Source organism: Mytilus galloprovincialis, chromosome 9 (genome assembly GCF_965363235.1).
Source record: "Mytilus galloprovincialis chromosome 9, xbMytGall1.hap1.1, whole genome shotgun sequence".
NCBI classification, from domain to species: Eukaryota; Metazoa; Mollusca; class Bivalvia; order Mytilida; family Mytilidae; genus Mytilus; species Mytilus galloprovincialis.
This window is the reverse complement of record NC_134846.1, coordinates 22,771,857-22,795,431: the sequence shown is the minus strand read 5'-3', so window position 1 is coordinate 22,795,431 and position 23,575 is coordinate 22,771,857. Positions and strand designations below refer to the sequence as shown.

Genomic DNA, 23,575 nt, shown 5'->3' with positions numbered 1-23,575 from the left:
TTGATATATCATACTATATAGTTATCAAAGGTACCAGGATTATAATTTAGTACGCCAGACGCGCGTTTCGTCTACATCAGACTCATCAGTGACGCTCATATCAAAATATTTATAAAGCCAAACAAGTACAAAGTTGAAGAGCATTGAGGATCCACGTCTTTAAAATTAAAATATATACTGAAAGCTCGAGCTCAATTCTTAACCTAGAAAGATATGTCAGACAATTCAGAACACAACTTCTAATACACCTATACCTGGGTAATTACACGAGGAGCTCATACATAATTATATGTATGAAAAAAGGCACATTTAAGAAAATATATATATTGTCATTCTTGTTTAGTCATTATAAATTTTATATACTTATACACTGTACAAGAATTTAAAGGTTAATATCACTTGGAATATTTTATACGTCTGTTGTTTCATTATTTAGCCAGTCAAGAAATTTATGTACATTTGCATACACAGCCGGAAATCCTTCTCTAGCACATCCAAATCCCCAGCTCACAATGCCTGTAAAATAGTGTATATACATGTATATATCAAATTTGGCTAATATTTACAAACACAGTAAGATGAAAATTTAATGTACTTCGTGAAAATAAGGACATTCTTGTTTGACTGGACGTGGTAGCGGAATTTAAGTTACAAATGTAATTACAAGTACGGCACCTATGTGTCAGAATGGTCTTGTAAATAGTTCATCTACACTATCGGTCGAACCCCGCACGTAGCAAGTGCATGCGTTCGACTTCACTCTTAACGTACTAGTTAAGATTATCAGTGTTTCTGCCTAAGGTTGATGGTTCTATCCGGTTTCCTGTACCAACAAAAATGGCTGCCACGATATTGACAATGGTGCTGAATGTGGCATTAAACACCAGCAATCAATCAATAGACGTGTTTACACTTGTATGCAAATTTGTCCGCCATTACATAAAATCACACAGGTTCCCGTAAACTTTGACATCATAATTCAAAACATTTGACGTCACAACTAATATGTGATTGTTGCTTGACGTCAAAAGGTGATTCGGAGGTGATATAAGATCATTCGGAGGCAAAATACAGCTAAATACCAAAAGTGTAAATACGTTTATCAATCAATCAATCAATTACAGATGTTTTTTTATAGATAAAATTGAAATACGTTGTTTCCTGTAAGTTGCCGCATTTCTACACATAAAAGATAGTTGCGACATTAAATTTAAAACCACGTGGTGGTGTAATTTTCTCAGTAGAGATACATGTATATGATATGTACATACCAACTAAATCCCATTGTCCTCGGCTGTTTTTACAAGATAAAGGTCCACCATTATCACCCTACCAAAATAAAGAAATTATAAAACAACACGTCTTTTTTCCAAATAGCCTTATTATCACTGAACTAGTACATAGAATGAAATTCAAAACAGTGTGGCTGTGGCCATTGATTGGCACATTAAATTCATCCATTGACTGGGACATTTTACGTGAACGTTTGTCTGTAACGACCACTGTTCACGACGTACCTACGATAGACATTTAAACTGTGGGGTCACCAAAGGTTTCTTAACGCCTTTAATTATAAAATAATTCGAAAAATTAATCAGGAATAACCTTTATGTTTTGATTTATATAATTGATATAAATCAAAACATCGTGTTATTTCTGATTAATTTTTCGAATTACTTTATTAAGGTGTTGAAAACCTTTGGTGACCCCATAGTTTAAGTGTCTTTAAAAAGTACATAGTTAGCAGTGGTCGTTACATACAAACGTTCACCTAAATTGTCCCAGTCAATGGATGAATTTAATGTGTCAATCAATGGCCACAGCCACACTGTTTTGAATTTAATTCTATGTATATTTGTTTAGGGGCCATCTGAAGGTCGCATCAGGGTGCGGGAGTTTCTCGCTACATTGAAGACTTATTGGTGACCTTCTGATGTTGTCTGTTCTATGGTCGGGTTGTTGTCTCTTTGACACATTCCCCATTTCCATTCTCAATTTTATTTTTATGAATAGAAATATTATTTAAACTTGAAATCATTACAAAACAGTAGTTACACACCTTTTCGATAGTTATAATATTATTAAAAAAAAACCAGCTTGAACCTGTTTAAGAATGATAAATGTCTTTTCATGTACTGATGCTATTGAAAATTACTGTTTTGTAATGAAAATGCCTTGAAAATTACCAGTAATTATGAGTTGTGCTTTTCTTTTACCACTTTTATATAATGATGGTATAAGGATAGCGTTGCTTGATGGATGATTTTTGTTTGCTTTGATTTTGAACTCAACAAGAAAATTTATTTTTGAACAGTTTACACACATTAATTTTAAAAAATCAACATAATATATAGTGTTTTCTGATAATCAAGCATTAGTGAGTTTGGAGAATTTTGTTCTTGTATGTGAACTTTTTAATATTATATTTATAATTGTATCACTTACTGCACACGCTCCTTCTCCGCCAGCAAGGTAACCAGCACACATCATGCTTGTAGCATTATAGGCTCCGCCTACATTTGTTAAACACTGAGCATCAGTTAAAACTGGTTTGTAAACTTCTTTTAGTCTATCTGAAGGTTCTCCACCTAGTAAGCAAATAATACAAACGGGATATACTCATAACTTACATGTATACGAAAAAAGTAAAATCACAAAAATACTGAACCCCGAGGAAAATTCAAAACGGAAAGTTCCTAACCAAATGGCGAAATCAAAGGATAAAACACATCAAACGAATGGGCAACAACTGTTATATTCCTGAGTTTCTTACTAAGTCTAGCCGCATTATTTTTAAAAGAACTCCGTTAATACCGGTGCTAGTGCACTGCGATGAGAGCTTTTTTTTATGTTGCTCTGCGTTGAAGAACTAACTGTTAATTTGAGATGAAGAACAGCATTAAATATAAAAAAAATTGCCAATGAGACAACTCTTCATAAGCGACCAAATGACACAGAAATTAACAGCTATAGGTCATCGTACGGCCTTCAACAATGAGCAAATCACTGTTCCTTTGTTGTTTTTTGTGTGTCTTTTCGTTTTGCATGTACTGATTTTGGGTCATAAATGAATACTTCATATTCTTTGTTGTTTTGTTATATTTATATCCGAAAAGGAGGAAACACTATAAGGCCACTAGTTTGGCCTTGTGAATTCGAATTCGAGATCAATTAAAAAAATCTTTCCGGTGTTCACAAGAAACCTAATTTGTCAGTTTTCAGAATTCGCCTTATATATTTCCATTAATTGTTTTAAACGAGATATGTCCGAATAAAAATCAACATCTTATAGCTACGCGAACGTGTCAATATTGAATAGAAACATACACGAAATGCTTGATTTAGGTTTAAATACGTAATTTCATAGATATAGTTACTATGCAATTACATATTTAGCATTGCATGCTTCTTTTTTGTAATTCTATAGAGTAGTAAAATCGTTGAATATGTGCACTTTTTTAGTATTAAGCTCTTCATGTACAAAATCAACGCTTTGATCCACTCCCCCGCCTCAATACAAAACGAATTATTTAATTATATTTCTAAAAACATCATATTTTGATTTGTGGAACAAAATAGCAAAAATGTGAGTTTTTTTATGTTTTTAAATAAAATTGAAAAAACGTAAACCATTGCACTAAAATTCATCCTTAGAAGTGTTTTGTTTTTATGTTACTTTGAATAGGCAGGTAAAATATTACAGTCATTTCTTATAATTTAATTCTTAATTCCATTTCAAATCGGAGTAAATTATGAAAAAACGTTGATGACGTCACGGTCATATGACAAAATTATGTCTATGAGCTGATCAACAAAACAACGTCAGTCAATCAGAAGACGCGTTACATCCAAAATGAAATTATTGCACTAAAATTCACCCTTGGAAGTGTACCTTCAACAGTTGCGCCCCATCCAGTGACAACACAGTCTTGTCCCCAGAAATCACTGCTTGGCAATGAAGTAACACAAATTGGATAGACGGTATTTCCTTCTGCGATTGGCTGAGACAATTTCACGATAGCTATGTCATTTTCTAGATAATATGGACTGTAATTCTGATGAACTATGAACTCTCTAACATTATATGTTTTCTGTTCAGGTTCCAATGCTGATCTAGAGTGGACTCCTACATCTACTTTCCAATCTGCCGCAACTGACCTATAGCATAAACCATATGAAATTTATATATACAGTGAAACCTGTTTAAACCGAACCTCTTCGGGACTTAAAATTTTGTTCGGTTTTGGCGGATAACCGGTTTTATCAGGTTCACAACACATAAAATTTGGTATGACGGTGCTTAAAAACATGTTTGGTTTATACAGGTTTCGGTTTATGCAGGATTCGGTTTATTCAGGTTTCACTGTATTTGTCAACCGAATCGACAATCAAATGATCCTGCATTTTATTGGATATAATTTCGTTGCATAGAAATTGCATAAGATTGCGAAGTTTTAATTTGTCGAGGCATTTCATAAGTTTTGAATTCGTGAGAACGACAAAACAATGCACAGAAGATCAAACGAAAGGCTTGATTTAACTTTTAATTCTAGTTGTAGCATTACAATTCAGTAAACAGATTTTATGGGGTACTTTTGTAGGTTTGTAAGTTTTCATTATGTTTGTTTTGTCTATGTATTTGCCATGACCAAAATTGGTTTGTGTTTGTTTTGCAAATAACGATTTTTGTAAATGCGTTACAAAAGGGCTCACGTTTAGTATGAAGCGATGTTGGCTGTTAAAATATATAGAACGTACATGTATTAGAAAACCAACCATTTAACTTCAAAAAAGGGGGTATGGTTTTTTTTTTCTTAGCCAGAAAATTTTGTTCGCGCACAAATTTATTTAGGGTTTCGACGTAATCAATCAGATTATTTTTTCAATATTATACACTTTTTTTAAAATCAAATTGGGGATCCGACTATTTTTGTTTAAAAAAAAAACATAACCCACGCTTGAAGTAAAATGGTCGTTATCTTAGAGACAACATAGATTACTAAAAAAAGTGGAAACAACACGTTTAATAATTTCATGCGTCGATCCGAAGCGCTTTTCTGGATTTACCTTCATCAGAACGCTCAGAGCCAAACATTTGAAATCCGAGGATGTATAAGTACCGAAACCGTTGAAGAGCTATATGACAAAAATACCCAAAATAAGTAGCCAAATTCATCTAAAGTCAACTATGCCTGAGGGAGTTGAAAACTTGATTTCTTATAATTTCAAAATTTATAAACGGACAATTTTAGAAAAGTTTGTTAAATCATGTCAGTACCGAAGTACTGACCACTGAGCTGATGATACCCTCGGGAATAACTTACCCATCAACACACTGAGCACCAGTAAGTACAAACAGACGGCCAGACTGTGCTCTTATCAATGATCCACCACATGTCAGAGGATTATCCCGGAATCGTAAATCTACCTACAATTTACAGAAACAATACTACAAAGCACACAGAGGATTATCCCGGAATCGTAAATCTACCTACAATTTACAGAAACAATTATACTACAACTCACACAGAGGATTATCCCGGAATCGTAAATCTACCTACAATTTATAGAAACATTACTATAAAGCACACAGAGGATTATCCCGGAATCGTAAATCTATCTACAATTTATAGAAACAATACTACAAAACACACAGAGGATTATCCCGGAATCGTAAATCTACCTACAATTTACAGAAACAATACTACAACACACACAGAGGATTATCCCGGAATCGTAAATCTACCTACAATTTATAGAAACATTACTACAAAGCACACAGAGGATTATCCCGGAATCGTAAATCTATCTACAATTTATAGAAACAATACTACAAAACACACAGAGGATTATCCCGGAATCGTAAATCTACCTAGAATTTACAGAAACAATACTACAACACACACAGAGGATTATCCCGGAATCGTAAATCTATCTACAATTTATAGAAACAATACTACAAAACACACAGAGGATTATCCCGGAATCGTAAATCTACCTAGAATTTACAGAAACAATACTACAAAACACACAGAGGATTATCCCGGAATCGTAAATCTATCTACAATTTATAGAAACAATACTACAAAACAAATATATACCAAAACAAATCAAGTACCGGTTTATGTTGCCATGATAGTTGGAATACAACTTTTTAGTATATCATACATGTAGACAGACGTGTATTTCTAATTCAATAAGATTTTCTTCTGTTCATCTCCATTACGAATGCTTCTGTTCATCTCCATGACGAATGCAGTTTTACTTTGACAGATTTTAAATATACACACAATAATATTTAGATATAGACATATATTTTGATCAATACAAGAAACAATAACATGATAATCACGAAGTCTATATTTGAAGGCTCGACTATTACATTTATGGGTACATTTAGAAAATGAAAATGACTTTTCTTTATATCTCATAATTCTGTTCTTACAAATGTGTGATTTAGAAAAAAAGTCTATAGTTACCTGCCATGGCCAGCTGTGAGGCACTGCTTCCCTGCCACCTACTATCCGTGAGCTCGGCAGTGGATATGTGTGAGGTGCATACGTCTGATTACCGCAACCTTGTCCTTTGTGTAAAAAAAATGAAAATTGTTTAATAATATTTCAAGCCATAAAAGGAGGAATGCTTTCTGATTATTTGTTTTAATTTACAATGAATAAAAAGCCTTGTCATGAAAATCAAACAGTTACCGCGTGACCTTATAAAAGAATGTTTTAGCAATCACTGTGACAGTCTAACACACAAAGACTTTGCTATAAAGGAGAGGAGAAAGATACCAGAGGGACATTCAAATTCATAGCTCAATTGCTCAAAAGATTTCATACTTGATAGGATTATTTGCCATCATTGACAGATCCATCGGGGGGGGGGGGGGGGGGTTCCGGTGGTTGGAACCCCCCTTTTTTACCGATCAATGCATTTGAATGGGTGCATATAGCTGGAACCCCCTCTTTACTCTGGGTGTTGAGAATAGTTCGAAGTTATAACGTTACGTTTCCCGTATTTACGTTCACATGTTTGTGACGTTTCTTACACCTTGTATGGGCTTCGCCATTGTAAATATTATACGCAAAGTAAACACAACGCAAAGTACATATACGACTTATTTAGTTTATTCCACACATTTATGGTGCCGTGACCAGGATAAGATGGACAGCAAGCCAAAAGCAGTCAGAGCTGGTCACAAAAGTGCAGTAAAGAGACTTTTACGGAAAACAGAAGATGATTCAAACTTGGACAATGAAGAAAGTGCTGAACTTTTAGAAACATTAATTCAAAAACAGAAAATTATTAGTGCATTGGACGAAGATATTATGAATTCTTTAAAGGAGGAGGACATCGAGGAAGAAATTCTAAATGCAGATGAGTACAAATTCTTTTTGAACACCAAAATACGACATTTACGGAAAACATTCGCAAACAAATTATGTACTGATAATGATATCCCACAGCATGATCACGCATTACCTTCTCACACTTTTGAAAACATTAATCAACACAGTTCTGTTCCGTACACAACACAAATGTATCCCGTTCAGCAACCTAGCAACCAAAATCACCATTTGCCGAAACTTACACTACCCATGTTTAACGGAGAAATTCTGACTTGGCAAACATTTTGGGACTCTTTTGAATCTTCCGTCCATTACAATGTAACACTCACAGACGTACAGAAATTTAGTTATTTAAAATCCCAGCTTGTTAATGATGCTGCAAGAACTATTGACGGGTTACCGCTCACAAACTCAAATTACATGGAAGCTATTAAACTTTTAAAGGAGCGTTTCGGACAATCGCATAAGATTACAAATGCTTATATGCAAGCTATGCTAGAACTTAGAGCACCACAAAACAACCTACTCAGTCTAAGGGGTTATTACGACAAGTTAGAGGCATACATAAGAGGTCTTGAATCGTTAGGCCGCTCCGGAGAATCGTATGGTGCATTACTTATTCCGATAATACTGAACAAGCTTCCGTCAGAAATACGACAACACTTAGCTCGTGAAAACGGTTCCGATAATTGGGAATTGATTGATTTGAGACGTGGAATTTTGAAAGAAATCACTATAATTGAAGCTGGACAACGCTCGTCGTCGTTTATGGATTCAATGCAGCCTACTGCAATGACCGCATCGTTTTTGACAAGCGCTAATAGAAAAGGTACACCGAGTAAAGAAGTTACATTCGATAACCGTGAGAGACAAACACAAAATATTCGACAAAAACCTTGCATATTCTGCCAGAATTTACATGACCCTGCAAAATGCCCAAATGTTACAGATAACGACACACGCCTATCAATCGTCAAAGAAAAGAAGTTATGTTTTAACTGCTTAGGATCACACCGTTCCGTAGATTGTAAATCGAAATTTCGTTGCCGCCAGTGCCATAAAAAGCACCACACAAGTCTCTGCCATGAAAATACATGTACTAATGATAAGCAAACGTCAGTAAATGCCGTCGTTGATGATAGCGAAAATACATTGATCGCCGCAAGTTTTCATTCGTCTGAAGAAAAATTCCGTTCGAACGTGCTTCTAAAAACTGCCGTTGCACCAGTTGGGGGAAATCGATATGTTGATACGCACATTTTGTTTGATGAAGGAGCACAGCGCTCTTTTGTTACCGAGGAGTTAGCGTCGAAAATAGATTTAGAAATACTAGGAACAGAAACCATACATTTATCGGCATTTGGAAGTACCGACAGCAAAGTCCGTCATTTGTCAAGAGCACGCGTATACGTAGAGTCGATAAATAGAACGAAAATTCCAGTTGAGGTTCTAGTAGTACCGAACATCGCCAGCCCGTTAAGCAATTACATCGGTAATGGTATACGAGAATTCAAGTACCTGAAAGGATTACGTTTAGCTCATCCGTTTACAGAAGACAACTCTTCTTTTGAAATCTCCTTGCTCATCGGAGCTGATTTCTATTGGGATTTCGTAGAGGATACAATATTAAGAGGAAATGGTCCAACCGCCGTAAAATCCAAACTTGGTTATTTGTTGTCTGGTCCAATTCCGACGTCTTATCGTCAACAGAGTAATGTAGGTATGTACAACATATTGACATCGCACAAACCAGAGGAGTTGAATTTAGAAAGATTTTGGGAATTAGAGTCGTTAGGAGTAGATAGCAATACGACAGATGTTGAAACGGTAGACTATATGGAAACAAATCAAAAGTCAGCAATTGAATTCCGAGAAAACAAGTACATAGCAAAGTTGCCATGGAAACCAGATCACGAACCCTTGCCTACAAACTTCTTCGTTACGAAACGAAGAACAGAAAACGTCATTCGAAAATTAAGTCAAGATCCCGAAATGCTTAAGGTATATGGACAGATAATCAAGGATCAAGAACGCCGAGGATTTATTGAGAAGGTTAAGGATCCCGATATTAGTAAAGGTATTGTACATTATATCCCGCATCATCCCGTCAAGAAGAAATAAACGAAGTAACACCATCTGATGAATATGTGGAAGAACCAAACAACGAAGAAATACCGACAAGAACAATGCCCTTGCGGAAGGCATCAATTCGTGCAAAGGAAAGAATAAAATCATGGACTCGTTAAAGTTTAATTCAGATTTCTATTTTTTGTGTTTTGAAGAGACAGTAATTCCTGCAAGTGTAAAATTAAATTTCTTTTCTTTATTGATGAACATTTAAAGTAAACACAACGCAAAGTACATATACGACTTATTTAGTTTATTCCACACATTTATGTTTTCTCGAAATTCGATTGCTGACTTTTGATTTGTTTCCATATAGTCTACCGTTTCAACATCTGTCGTATTGCTATCTACTCCTAACGACTCTAATTCCCAAAATCTTTCTAAACTGGGTTGGGACACCACCCTTTTTAAAATGGCTGGATCCGCCCCTGGTCATCATATTATTTTCTTGCGAGACTGATTTATATGGGACCATTTTGATTTAAGCTTTTTAACTGAATATTTATTTGCGAGTGAGGGAGGAAATATACCAGAGGGAAAGTCAAACTCATAGATAGAAAATAAACTGACAACGCCATGGCTGAAAAATATAAAGACAAACAGACAAATAGTAGTACAGAAGACACATATAGAAATCTAAAAACTTAGCAACACGACCCCCACCAAAAACTTTGGGTGGTCTCAGGTGCTCCGGAAAGGTAAGCAGATCCTGCTCCACATGTGGAACCCGTCGTGTTGCTTATGTTATTACGAATCCGGTAAATAGTCCAATTCGGTAGGTCACATTCGTGAAAAGGGAAGGGTATTGTAGTTACGACATAAGGAACATATCCGATATCATCTGTGAAACGTTTATTCCATAACGGTCAACCAACTCGTGATGGCGTCCGTAAATTTACGAAGAGATGATTTCAACTTCACCATTTGGAACTCTTGGTTTAATTGCTTCCTTCTGAGGATCAATCCTCTATCAAGGAAATCATGATAGGAAATACAAGCCCGGGAATATCGTGTCAATTGGGAGATATATACTCCATATGCAGGCACAGAAATGGAAAGTTTACAATTAGGAAGCTGAAATTATTTCTTTTGTCGTAAAGTTTTGTTTTCAACCTACCCTCTTTGTTAATTTCTAGATGTAAGTCAAGATATGAGGCAGACTTTGCTGAATCTGTTGTATCCTTTATCTCTAGTTCGATGGGATAGATTCGTTCAACATAGTCATCTCTTTTGGTGTCCTTCGACAAAAACTCTTTACATTTTGTTAAAATGGTTTCGATTTGAAAATTCGTGCGGGAGTTCCGAACTTTGAAATTTGTTCACAAAGATGCATTGTGACCGCAAATCATCCGAGTCGTTTTGTCGGAGAGTTACTTCACTTGGTAGGATGTTTATCCATTTTATCAAAAGTTGCTCATGCGTATTGAAGAAGTAACCATGAAAATGCATGAAGATATTGGATAACCCTGATTTTTGAATTAATAAATTTAGTCATGATGAACACAAAGAAGACTAAAACTCGATTTGGCAGTTAACCACATGTCCAAAATTCACAGAGAAAATTACAAAAAAAAAAAAATTAAAGCTCAACTTTGAACTGGGATGACAATCTGTGTTGCTGTTGTACAGCACACTACTCAGACAATTTTTCTGTTTCCTTTATTTTCTTTAATTCACCCATTCATATTGACGATACCTTTTTGTGCATATCCACACTTTCATAGTTTTAAACATAACATATATAATATGAATTTCGTAAAAATATTAACACAATAAAAAAAAACTTCTCTTTGTGTTTCATACGTTTATAAAAATTCGATACATACCATTTACCAAAGTAAATCCTAAAATAATTAGTACTAGCGGCCTCATCCTGTTAATGGTTCGATTATGTGCCTGAATAAGACCGGTGCCTTATCTTTATTATAACAAGTCACACGTAGAGGCCATTGGGGCAGATATTTAAAATCATCACGTTTTTTTTTAGTTGTGTAGTCATCGAACAAGGTTATAAACATTGGTGACCTTGGACTGTTTTCTGCTCTTTGGTCTCCGCCATGTGCTGTTTTCTGTTCTTTGGTAGGTTTGTTGTCTCTTTGACACATTCTCTGTTTCTATTATATATTCAAATTTGCCTGCTAGGGATCCGCTACGTTTTGATCATTGCACAAACTACTGGGGCGAATTTTCGAACATTAAAATGGATATAATTTTAAAAGTACTAGTATAAAAGTAACGAATAAGGAATAAATAACCATTTAGGAATAATTAAGAAATAAGTAACAAATAAGGAATTAAGAATGAGTAACAAACTTGATGACCTTTCGTATCTTGCATTTATCTTTCAAGTACCTTAGAGTGCAAAAACTTCCATAATACGCGAAGTAATTCGCCGTTTCAGAATCTAATGCATCCTGGGTAATGATTTTAAAAAGTGTACACCAAAACTTCGTGATAGGTTAAAAATGTTATAAACAATGGAAATTCAACCAATGACGTGACGTTATTTTCATTTTGGGGTACGAAATCACCCATGATTCTTTAGATTCTAAAACAGGCGAATTTAAAACGATACAAATCGATAAATTATGATCTATTTGTTTTACTTTGTTTTCAAAGTAGACTCATTTTCTGTGAAATGTAAGAATCACGATAAATATTTCCTTCCGTTTAAAATAACAGTCTAAAAAACAAAGGGATTCAGCAAGCGGACATTCAAAACCGCATAAGTCAATGAAAAACTGACCATGACTTGGCAAAAAACGGAAGAAAAAAATGAATTTTAATCAATGGACTTCAACTTCATCAAAAACTACCTTGACCAAAAACTTTAACCTGAATCCGGACGAACGGACGTATAATCCAGAAAACATAATGCCCCTCTACTATCGTAGGTGGGGCATAATATATATATATATATAAAATTATTTATAAATCTCTGGTGATTTGGGTTTCCATATTTTAGTTATTTATTGTGTCTCCTCTTTTTAACTTTTGTCAACGTTTTCTACCACTGAAATGGCTTAAAACTTCATAAAAAATGGAAAGTTAACCAGTGACTAAGCATTTCTATTACTTAATTTTATGTACAAACAGTCGAAGTTCATCCTTTTGATTTCAGAAATGGCCAATTTCAAAAATTTAGTTTAGAATACTGGATCAGAAGGACATTTTGTTTAATGCTCACATGGTGTATAGATAAATGTATATATTTTTTGTCCGTATCCTTTAATAACAAGATATCAATGTTTCTAAATATGATAATAGTACCCTCTAAGAAATGAAGGAGTTATATAGATACATGTAGCTCCTAGATAGTCTCCCTGTCTATTTGTCTGTGTCCTACTGTGTCTTGGAAGTGCATGCAACTCCTGCTAGCCTAAGATCCTGGCTCACTGCTCGTACTGACGTGAAGAAGTTTGGCCAGGATGCCAGGCTAAACTCTTGCTAGCCCAAGACCATGGCTAACTGCTCAAATTGACATAGAGGTGGTTTGGCCAGAATGCCAGGCTAACCTCCTGCTAAATAGCTTTTCCCAGTAGAATACTGCATGCAGATAAGCATAAACGGATAAAATCCCTGGTTTAAGTTAATGGGTAGATCATCAAACTAACCAACTTACATGTTGTTATAAATGGTAATTATCTCTTGTAAGTTCAATTCTTCCTTAAAAGGTGGACATTTATTGGTGCAATTTAACACGGTTGCAGAATACTACATGAGGATAAGTATGAAGTGATCAAATCCTGGTCTTGCCTTTGAGGATAGATATCAAATTAACATCTGCATAATTTGGTTTTATGTGGATAATTGTGGCAACATCATTCTCCTTATTTAATACAATATACTTCATTGATGCAATGTGGACATTTTCTCTCATTAGCACAACTCTTCCTAAAAAGGTCGACAGATATTGCTGAAACAATTATTCCCACTGCAATTGTTTGCACCTCTCCTAAGTCAGGAATCTGATGTTCAGTAGTTGTCGTTTGTTGATGTGGTTCATAAGTGTTTCTCGTTTCTTGATTTTTTATATAGATTAGACCGTTTGTTTTCCCGTTTGAATGGTTTTAAACTAGTTATTTTTGGGGCCCTCTATAGGTTGCTGTTCGGTGGGAGCCTAGGCTCTGTGTTGAAGGCTGTACCTTGACCTATAATGGTTTACTTTTATAAATTGTGACTTGAATGGAGAGATGTCTCATTGTCACTCATACCACATCTTTATATAATCTATATACAGTTGTAGATCACTACCTGATGACGAGCATTGACTAATAGTATCCTGGTCTGATATCTTAAAGGGGAGATAATCAAACATGTGGTTGTTGGATATCTTAAAGGGGAGATAATCAAACATGAGGATGTTGGATATCTTAAAGGGGAGATAATCAAACATGAGGATGTTTGATATCTTAAAGGGGAGATAATCAAACATGAGATGTTGGATATCTTAAAGGGGAGATAATCAAACATGTGGATGTGGTATCCTGGTCTGATATCTTAAAGGGAGATAATCAAACCTGTGGATGGGGTATCCTGGTCTGATATCTTAAAGGGAGATAATCAAACATGTGGATGGGGTATCCTGGTCTGATATCTTAAAGGGAGATAATCAAACATGTGGATGGGGTATCCTGGTCTGATATCTTAAAGGGGAGATAATCAAACATGAGGATGTTGGATATCTTAAAGGGGAGATAATCAAACATGAGGATGTTTGATATCTTAAAGGGGAGATAATCAAACATGTGGATGTGGTATTTCTTATTGCAAGTTCACTCACAGTTTTATTTTTGGCAAGAGCAAACAGCTAATATACTATTGACTCCTAATTAACCATGGCAAGTTCAATGAAATGAGATAAATTCTCTAAAAAGCTTAGCTTGTTGCAGTGAGTGGTAAAGTGCCATTCAACAAATACATTCACACATTTGTCATTATACTTTTATTTGCAACCTTATTAACATTACAAATTGTTTTTTTCTTATCTTGATCTGCTTTCAATCCTTTCTTTGATAGAGATCAATCTATCATGGCAAGTTGCTATCTTGTTGTTTTAATAAATTATTTGGAAGACAAATGCTGATTACTCCTTAAAATACTACTTTTAAAATAATCTGTATACATTTTTTATAAAACAATGTACATAATTATCTTCTAAATTTTCGCCATAAATTTTTGCATTATTTGTTTAATTATAAAAATAAAATCTTAAACAACAGTCAACTATAACAATGATTGAATGATAAAGAGTTATGTGAAGGATTATAATATATAACTGACTTATAATAAAACACATCTTTGTAATTCCCTGAACTGTTTTATGGCACCATTAGAGCACCAGTTTATGAGGTCAAAAATACTGGCTTACAAAAAACATTAACAACAAATCTTATTTATTTCATTACAACTAAGTAAGAGTAGTTATAATGTATACAGTAATTTTTAATCAATATCAAAATAAAATATTATTCATGAATAATAACCCTGTTGACACTACATGTATTACTTTATTTATGAAATTCAGATGATTGTCTTTTACATGTTATATTTCAGTAATGATCTAAGTGAAAATAATAAGATCCATTTTATTCATAACAACATTTTTTTTTAAAGGGGGTAGGTACTTCAAATATGTGACTCCAAATCTTATCAATATCCTTGGGGTTTAAGCAGATGACCTTGAAACATCTCTTATTGACCTGTGAACTATAAAAATGTTCAAAACAGAGAATCATATCAGTTAAGAACTGTATAGTTTGCTTAAAACTGACTTTGTTAAGACCTTGCCACCCGAGGCACTCAATTAAACATAATCATTTAACCCAGGGGGAACCCTACTGAAGCCTCAAAAAATAGATTGTTATATAGGGTGGATAAAATACACTTTTACTTAAAATTAGAAAAAATATGCAGCAGTTTTTTTGGATCATGAAATGGGAGTGTAGCAAAATATCAAACAAATACAAAAATGTTACAATCAAAATCTTTGGTAAACAAAAGCACCTAATCACAACCCTGATAGATAGAATACATAAACGATGAAATGATTGATGTACCTTTTATATTTTTTCAGCATTGTAAAATTGCTTACTGTGCAATGACAAACAAATATTTTTCAAAGCTTTTGTAAATTACATGTATTCAAAAACAATTCAAAATAAAACTATTACCCTGATTGACAATGTTATAAAATAGCACCATCCTTTGGGATAATGGACAAGTTATTTGTGGGTAGTGGAGAAAATGATATACTATTAATTGTAATAAAAACTATCAAATGTGGAAAATGTTAAAAACAATGCTTATTTATGATTGAAGAGATCTTGCATCTCCAAACCTTTTCATATTGAAACAAGTCATATGATCATGAAACAAACATTTAATTCTTAACAATTGGTTATAGACCAAATACTTTTTCATACATCATTTCTTGTATTTTTTTTTAGCATAAAAAATATACCAATATAAAAATCAATCAAAAATAGTAAAATATGGCATTTTGAATAAAATAGTATGAAGTCATGCTCTTAATTTGATATCCCTGATATATATCAATAAAAAACAAACTGGATGAAATAACCCTACAATTTAACAACCCAAAAATATATCACAGTATTTAATATATAACTAATGTATCCATAAAAAAACAACAAAATTTCCAATAAATGTCTAAATAGAAAACACTGGTAATTAAATCAGTACAAAATATATATGATCTTTTCAGCAGCTGTTCTTTTATCCTATACTTCATGTTTGGCATAGAGATCTTGAACTTTTCTGTTGAAGAACTGCCGAAGCTGAGGTCGTTTATTCTTGAAGGTTGATGTCAGTAAGTTGTTCTCCACAGAAAACAGCTCATGATGAAGGTGAATATCTCTTACCTGAAATAAATATATTCACTGTTGTCAAAATACATTATAGAATTGATGAAAAGGAGACATACAGACATGCAGACAACATATGAGATGACAAACCAACAACAAAGAGTATTATAATTTAACATATATATAGAGTCTTATTAATCAAATTAAGGTCATCACTCAAGAAATTTTACGGTCGCCATCATGAGCTGATTGGCCATTATGACAAAGTGTCAGAAATCATATCTGATATTCATTTCACTCCCAGTTTTTAGGGGAGTTCGTGTTGTTTCTTATTTATTATTTATAAGTGTTGATGTAAATGTCCTTTGGTTTTGTGAGTCTTTGTTTAGTACTCCTTGATTTTGATTGTTATTGTCTGTTTCTTTCCAAAAGGTTTATTACTAGATGAAACAAAACATAATAAATAGGGAATGATTCCACGGGACACAGGTGATGCCCCCGCTTGCATTACATATAAAGTTATAAAGGGACAAAACTGAAGAATATTAATCAAAGTGCTTTTAAGCACCTAAGGGTAAAGACTGTTTTTTTTTTTTTTCAGTGAATATTTCATCGTATGTAGCATTGGTTGTAAACCATGTAGTTGATTCAGCTACAATTATGGACTAACAGATATTAGATTTCTGCACCTGGAACAAGTAATGTAATTTTCTTGACAAGTTTGTCTTTATTTTGTGACTTTAAAAACTTGATCTGTGTTTTGTGGTAATAAACAATGTGTATAAGTTTCATAACGTTTGGTTTTGGCAAACTAAAGTTAGAGAACGGAAACTAAAATATTTTGTAATTTTTCAATTTATAAAGGGACATAAGGCCGTTAGTTTTCTCGTTTGAATTGTTTTACATTATCATTTCGGGGCCTTTTATACCTGACTATGCGGTATGGGCTTATCTCATTGTTGAAGGCGGTACAGTGACCTATAGTTGTTAATTTCTGTGTCATTTTGGTCTCTTGTAGAGAGTTCTCATTGGCAATCATACCACATCTTTTTTATAATAACTAAAGGATAGTAAAAGTGACACCCCCAAAATTCAACCTTGATCTATATATTGTGGTAATCAGCATTGTGTATAAGTTTCATAACATTTGGTTGAGGCAAACTTAAGTTAGAGAATGGAAGCTCAAATTTTTGTAATTTTTATCTGACTGCAAAAAATTTTGCGGTCGTATATTGGTATCACGTCATCGTTGTCCAAAGACATTTGGTTTCCTGACAATTATTTTAGTAAAAGTAAAGAAAATCTATGAAATTTAAAACCAAGGTTTATAACCAGAAAAGGAAGGTTGGAATTGATTTTTGGGGTTATGGTCCCAATAGTTTAGTATTCCACATTCCAAACTAAAAGACAAATTGAAAGAATTGGTATTGCTTTGTTTCATAAAAAAGAATGGCCAACGTAGTTACAAGTATCTTGTCTTAGGAAGGGATAAATCCTACTTTGTAAAGGATCACTCTGATTCAAATAGAAAATTCTCTGAAACTGACATTATCAAGATGCTTGATTTCTTGATTGACGACATATTTGTTACGTTTGGAGGACATGCTTTTCAACAGACTGTCAGCATTCTAATGGGAACAAATTGTACCCCTCTTCTTGCCAACTTGTTTCTTTATTATTATGAGGCTGACTTCATACAGGAACTTCTTAGGAAGAAAGATAAGAAGTTAGCAATATCCTTTAACTCTACTTTCTGTTATATAGATGATGTTCTTTCACTAAATAATTCAAAATTTGGTGACTATGTTGAACACATATATCCCATCGAACTAGAGATAAAGGATACTACAGATACAGTTAAGTCTGCCTTATATCTTGACTTACATCTAGAAATTGACAATAAGGGTCAGTTGAAAACAAAACTTTACGACAAAAGAGATGATTCAGCTTTCCAATTGTGAACTTTCCATTTCTAAGTAGCAACATTCCAGCAGCACCTACATACGGTGTATATATCTCCCAATTGATACGATATTCCTGTGCTTGCATTTCCTATCATGATTTCCTTGATAGAGGGTTGCTGCTCACAAGGAAGCTATTTAACCAAGATTTCCAAATGGTGAAGTTAAAATCATCACTTCATAAATTTTACAGACGCCATCACGAGTTGGTTGACCGTTATGGAATAACCGTTTCACAAACGATATCGGATATGTTCCTTACATTGTAATTACAACCCCTTCCCTTTCATGAATGTGACCTATCGAATTAGACTATTTACCGGATTTGTTATCAAATAAGCAACATGACGGGTGCCACATGTGGAGCAGGATCTGATTACCCTTCCAGAGCACCCGAGATCACCCCTAGTTTTTGGTGGGGTTTGTGCTGTTTATTCTTTAGTTTTCTATGTTATGTCATGTGTACTATTGTTTGTCTGTTTGTCTTTTTCATTTTTAGCCATGGCGTTGTCAGTTTATTTTCTATTTATGAGTTTGACTCTCCCTCTGGTATCTTTCGTCCCTCGTTATGAATTAGGGGCCAAAAAGGGACCCAAATAAGCATTTTTCTAGTTTCCAGACACCAATTTTTTTTTTTTTTATCTCTACCAATATTGAGGCCCTTTAAATAAACAATGATAATTACTAACCTGTTCAAAAGATTTCAGTCCTAAACTTTTTCCAACAGCTATTATGTCTTTCAGAATGATGTCTTTGATTTTCTGAAATAATGAAACATATGTTAACTTATTCATTTATTAACTTTCATATAAGCCTAAAATATCAAACATGTTTTATTATTTTCTAAACACTTCGTCCATAAATATTTATTGTAGTAATTGTACCAACTCCTGAATATGACAGTTTTTGTCCATTCGTTTAATGTTTTTCGAGCTTTTGATTTTGCCATTTGATTAGGGACTTTTCGTTTTGAATTTTCTTGGGAGTTCAGTATTTTTGTGATTCTACTTTTTGCAAATTTAAAGTAATATTTTTTGCATAACACATTTTACTGAACCCACAACTGACAACACATTAGTTAAAAAAAAAACCAATATGTGTCTTTAAGACGCCATGTCTATCTTACACTATCAGCTTACAACTTCAGTGATTTTACTGTGAACCATAAAATCTGGTTCAAACTCAACTTTAGAATTTTTATCATCTTGAAATGTATACAGTGAAATCTGTTTAAACCGAACCTCTTCAGGACTTAGGATTTTGTTCAGTTCTGGCCGATGTTTGGTTTTATCAGGTTCACAATGCATACCCTTTGATATGATGGTGCTTTTGAACATTTTTGGTTTATACAGGTTTTCTGTTTATCCAGGATTCAGTTGAGCCAGGTTTCACTGTACTAAGTTTCAAGTTGATGTGACCACATGGTAAACTACCTCAAACCAAACGTTTAACTTCCATATTTTCCAGTACTCCATTGACTTTTTTTTAACTTTTGATTTTTTTATTTCCAATAATTGCAACATATACATGACATACATACAATATAATACATATAAGATATATACAATGTCATCATTATAAATATATCTTAATTGGAAATATTTTACATTTTCTATTGGAAAGATAAAGAAAATTATTTCATTGTCTTACCTTACTCTGACAGACTGATTCCATATCTTCTGACACGCCATTATCTTTAGCAACCTTCATAATAGTTTCTGCATCTGGTACTATAATACCCAGTAGGAATGGCTGAAACAGAAGAAACACTGTTGTATATTAAATACCTAGGTAGAGATAAAGAGTGGAGTACATTTCTTATTAAAGGTATCAGATTGAATCATTTGTTTGTTTTACCTGTCGGATGTTCCTTTTCATTGTCAAACAAAACATAAAGATATGAATAATCATGCGGATATTTTCAAATACAATTACTGTAAATAAAGGAAAATACTTTTTGCATGAAGAGAAAACTTCCGTAAGATTCTTGACTTTTGAAAAAAAAAAACCAACAACATAAAATTGAGAATGGAAATAGGGAATGTGTCAAAGAGACAACAACCCGCCCAAATAAAAAACAACAGCAGAGGGTCACCAACAGGTCTTCAATGTAGCGAGAAATTCCCGCACCCGGAGGCGTCCTTCAGCTGGCCCCTAAACAAATATATACTAGTCCAGTGATAATGAACGCCATACTAATTTCCATATATATATCACCGAAAAACTACAGTAGTTGCCAATAACCAATCCCCAACCTTATCAAATATATAATACAATAATTTACATACAGCATTAAAAGAATTGTAAAAGCTAACATTAAAGTTAACAATTATCTCAACCTTTACGCTCAAAGTATATAATTGGAAATGATCCTTACTAAACTCTGTATATACAAACCTTTAAGCTATCACCTTCAATGAACACTTGAGCAACATATTCACTTCTCATATAGGCTATCTCTATTTTCTCAGGAGCAATATACTCTCCCTGTAATAAAAATATCATTTTTTGTTATTGTTATCTCCAAGCTAGTAATTTTCACAACTAAAATTTTAACTTTTTCACCAATTTTTAAACAAAACAAAGTTTTGACCTGATATCAAAAACATTCATCATGTTGCTGTATGAAGCCAATCAGAAGTACAGTGGTTAATGTTGTAGTTTAATAAATCTTTTGCTTTAGTAGATATCAATATGTTTTAAGATAATTTAACCCACCTCTTATTTTATTCACATGACACAATTAAGATTTTATATTGAAATGATTTCACAATTGTCTTCCTGATGTATGGGTTGCCCATGTATCAACACAATTTTATCTGAATAAGTCTGAAAACCTTATTTGAGCAATTCTGAAAATCTTTTATGAGCATATATGAAGATCATACATGTATTTGAGCAAATTTTAACAATCTTACATGTGTTTATATGAAGATCTTACCTGAGCAAGTTTAAAGATGTTTTTCTTTCTATCAACAATCTTCAAAGTACCATTCTGTAAATAAAAAATAACAATGACTCCTATCGATCCTTTTTGATGATATCTATGTACAATATGGGCCTTGGTTGCGGAGTGGTCTTAGTAGTTATTACTGTAATCAATAGCCAGTTATCACTGAGGTTGTTAGTTCCAACCCTACTCATGAGGGTGCACGACAACTCCAATCTTAATTAACTAGGATTGTCAGTTTTCCTATTGAAGGTCGGTGGTTTTCACAGGGCACTATAGCTTCCTCCACCAATAAAAACTGACCGCCACAAAATAGCCTAAATGCGGTGCTTAAAAGTGGTTTTAAAACACCAAAAAATCAATCAATTTATTTACAATGGTTTTCAAATTTAATTAAATAGAGAATATATTCAAATTAGTTTTCTGCAGCAGTGTGTACTGTACATGAATATTCTAGAAAAGCATACATTAACACAGTTCTATTGTAAGATCTTGTATAAATTAAAAATCATGTTTAAAGAGAACGAGTCATGTAGAAAATTTTGTGTTTAAAAACCTATAAAAAGACAATATATATGAAGGACTCTAAAGTGCAATGGGGACGCTAAAGTACAATGGTCACTTTAAAGTGTGATGGTCTTTGCTAAAGTCAATGCCTACACACGCTTAAGTATGATGGTCCGCGAAAGTATAGATATAATAAACGAACTATGGATAATGACGTGAACAGTCGTTTATACTAACAGAAAGACAAATGAACATGTCGAAAGATAAATGTAGAATGTTTTATTCACAACTTTAAACCAAATGTCCATGACTTTATAATTAAAACCTAACTGTGCTTTGTCAGCTGAGGCAAATGTATTTTTTCTGGGTGTTGGAGGAAGGACTTGTGTCCTGCATTCGACTGTTTTACTATACAGATACAAAAGTATATGCATAAGTATCCTTTATATCGTTTCTACTAGAAGCCAACGGATACATTGAAATTATTGTTTATGTTGCAGTTTACTTTGCTGTCCCTGTTAAAATATGAAAAATTAAAGTCGGTAAAATAAAGGAACATGTTTTCATGCGTAAATCATAAATTGTCCACTAAAACATAATTTTGTACATTTTAGGAAAATACAACCTGTATTTGTACTAGCTGCCAAAAAGAAGAAAGCTCGGAGAACATTGCATTTCTCTCTCATTTAAATTAAGATTTAAACAAATACACAATATGGTATTTGTAATTTACGATGACGACTTTAAGGGTAGATGTTTACATAAGGGATAAACTACATGTGAACTGCAAGCTACGCTAATTATCAAACTATTTGATAAACTCGAATCTAAAAAACTAGAGGCTCTAAAGAGCCTGTGTGGCTCACCTGTATTTACTGACGCTTTGTAAATCATGTAAAATAAGGTTAAAATCATAATTTATAGTATAAGATATCATTAGATACTATAATAATATCTAGGATAATAGCAAAAAACTGCAAACTTTCCATAAAATAACTAAATCAGGGGCAGCAACCCAACAACTGGTTGTCAGATTTGTCTGAAAATTTCAGGGCAGATATATTTAAATTTGAACATGTTTGCCACCAGTCAGATTTGCTTCAGTTTCAGAGATATAAACCAATCAAAGAGCTGAAAGCTCTGAGGAAAAATGATGCCACTGCCTCTAATATTGGGATATTTTTTATGCAAGTCTTGATTTTCACATACCGTAATAAGTTGAACATTGCAACATGTCTCGTAAGCATATAATTGATATTCGTATATGAGTGTGTGAAGTGAAGATGACAACTGACTGGTTTTTTTTTTAATACAAATGAATAGGTCAAGAGTCAAGACTACTTAAATGATCTAAAGTATCCAATAACTACTGGCTGTTTTTTTTTGTACAAATAAATAGGTCTTGACTACCTGAATGATCTACAGTATCCAATGACTACTGTCTGTTTTTTTCTGTACAGATAAATAGGTCAAGAATACTGGAATGATATACAATGTCCAAAGATTACTAGCTGTTCTTTTGTACTAATAAATAGGTCAAGACTATTTATATGATCTACAATACCCAATGACTACTGACTGTTCTTTTGTACGTACTAAATAAAGACTACCTGAATGATCTAAAGTATTCTAAGTAATGTGTATTTTTTTTTCTTGCAATTACATTTTACTAAATCTAGAATACAGACTACTAGTATCCTATCAAACCAAATGATTATGAAGAGCCTGTTGTAATAAGCTCTTATACCCCACTAGTCCTATAACATATGACTTCGCATTCTTATTCAATTTTTAACGTTTTTATACTGATATTTTCATTTTTTTTTTAAATTTTTGAATGCAAAGTGTGAC

The 23,575-nt window shown here is 33.5% G+C and overlaps 2 protein-coding genes across 5 annotated transcripts in view; both read right to left on the bottom strand.

Annotated features, from left to right (window-relative positions):
• Nucleotides 1-308: 308 nt before the first annotated feature.
• LOC143044641 (trypsin-like) lies at nt 309-11,440 on the bottom strand. The gene is made up of 7 exons (XM_076216698.1): nt 11,306-11,440; nt 6,480-6,583; nt 5,325-5,428; nt 3,893-4,158; nt 2,446-2,588; nt 1,272-1,329; nt 309-516 (listed from the first exon to the last, which is right to left on the bottom strand). The coding sequence occupies exons 1-7, from the start codon at nt 11,349-11,351 to the stop codon at nt 410-412; spliced, it is 828 nt and encodes a 275-aa protein (XP_076072813.1). The 5' UTR covers nt 11,352-11,440; the 3' UTR covers nt 309-409.
• Nucleotides 11,441-16,089: 4,649 nt separating this feature from the next.
• Nucleotides 16,090-23,575, bottom strand: part of LOC143044640 (long-chain-fatty-acid--CoA ligase 1-like) — a 46,134-nt gene continuing 38,648 nt past the window's right edge. For all 4 annotated transcript variants that reach the window (XM_076216695.1, XM_076216694.1, XM_076216696.1 and 1 more), the window contains 5 exons: nt 21,209-21,262; nt 20,665-20,754; nt 19,918-20,019; nt 18,957-19,028; nt 16,090-16,363 (listed from right to left, as the gene is read on the bottom strand). In XM_076216695.1, coding sequence (XP_076072810.1) covers nt 16,223-16,363; nt 18,957-19,028; nt 19,918-20,019; nt 20,665-20,754; nt 21,209-21,262 — 459 coding nt within the window. In that variant the 3' untranslated portion in view covers nt 16,090-16,222. The remainder of the gene's footprint in view (nt 16,364-18,956; nt 19,029-19,917; nt 20,020-20,664; nt 20,755-21,208; nt 21,263-23,575) is intronic.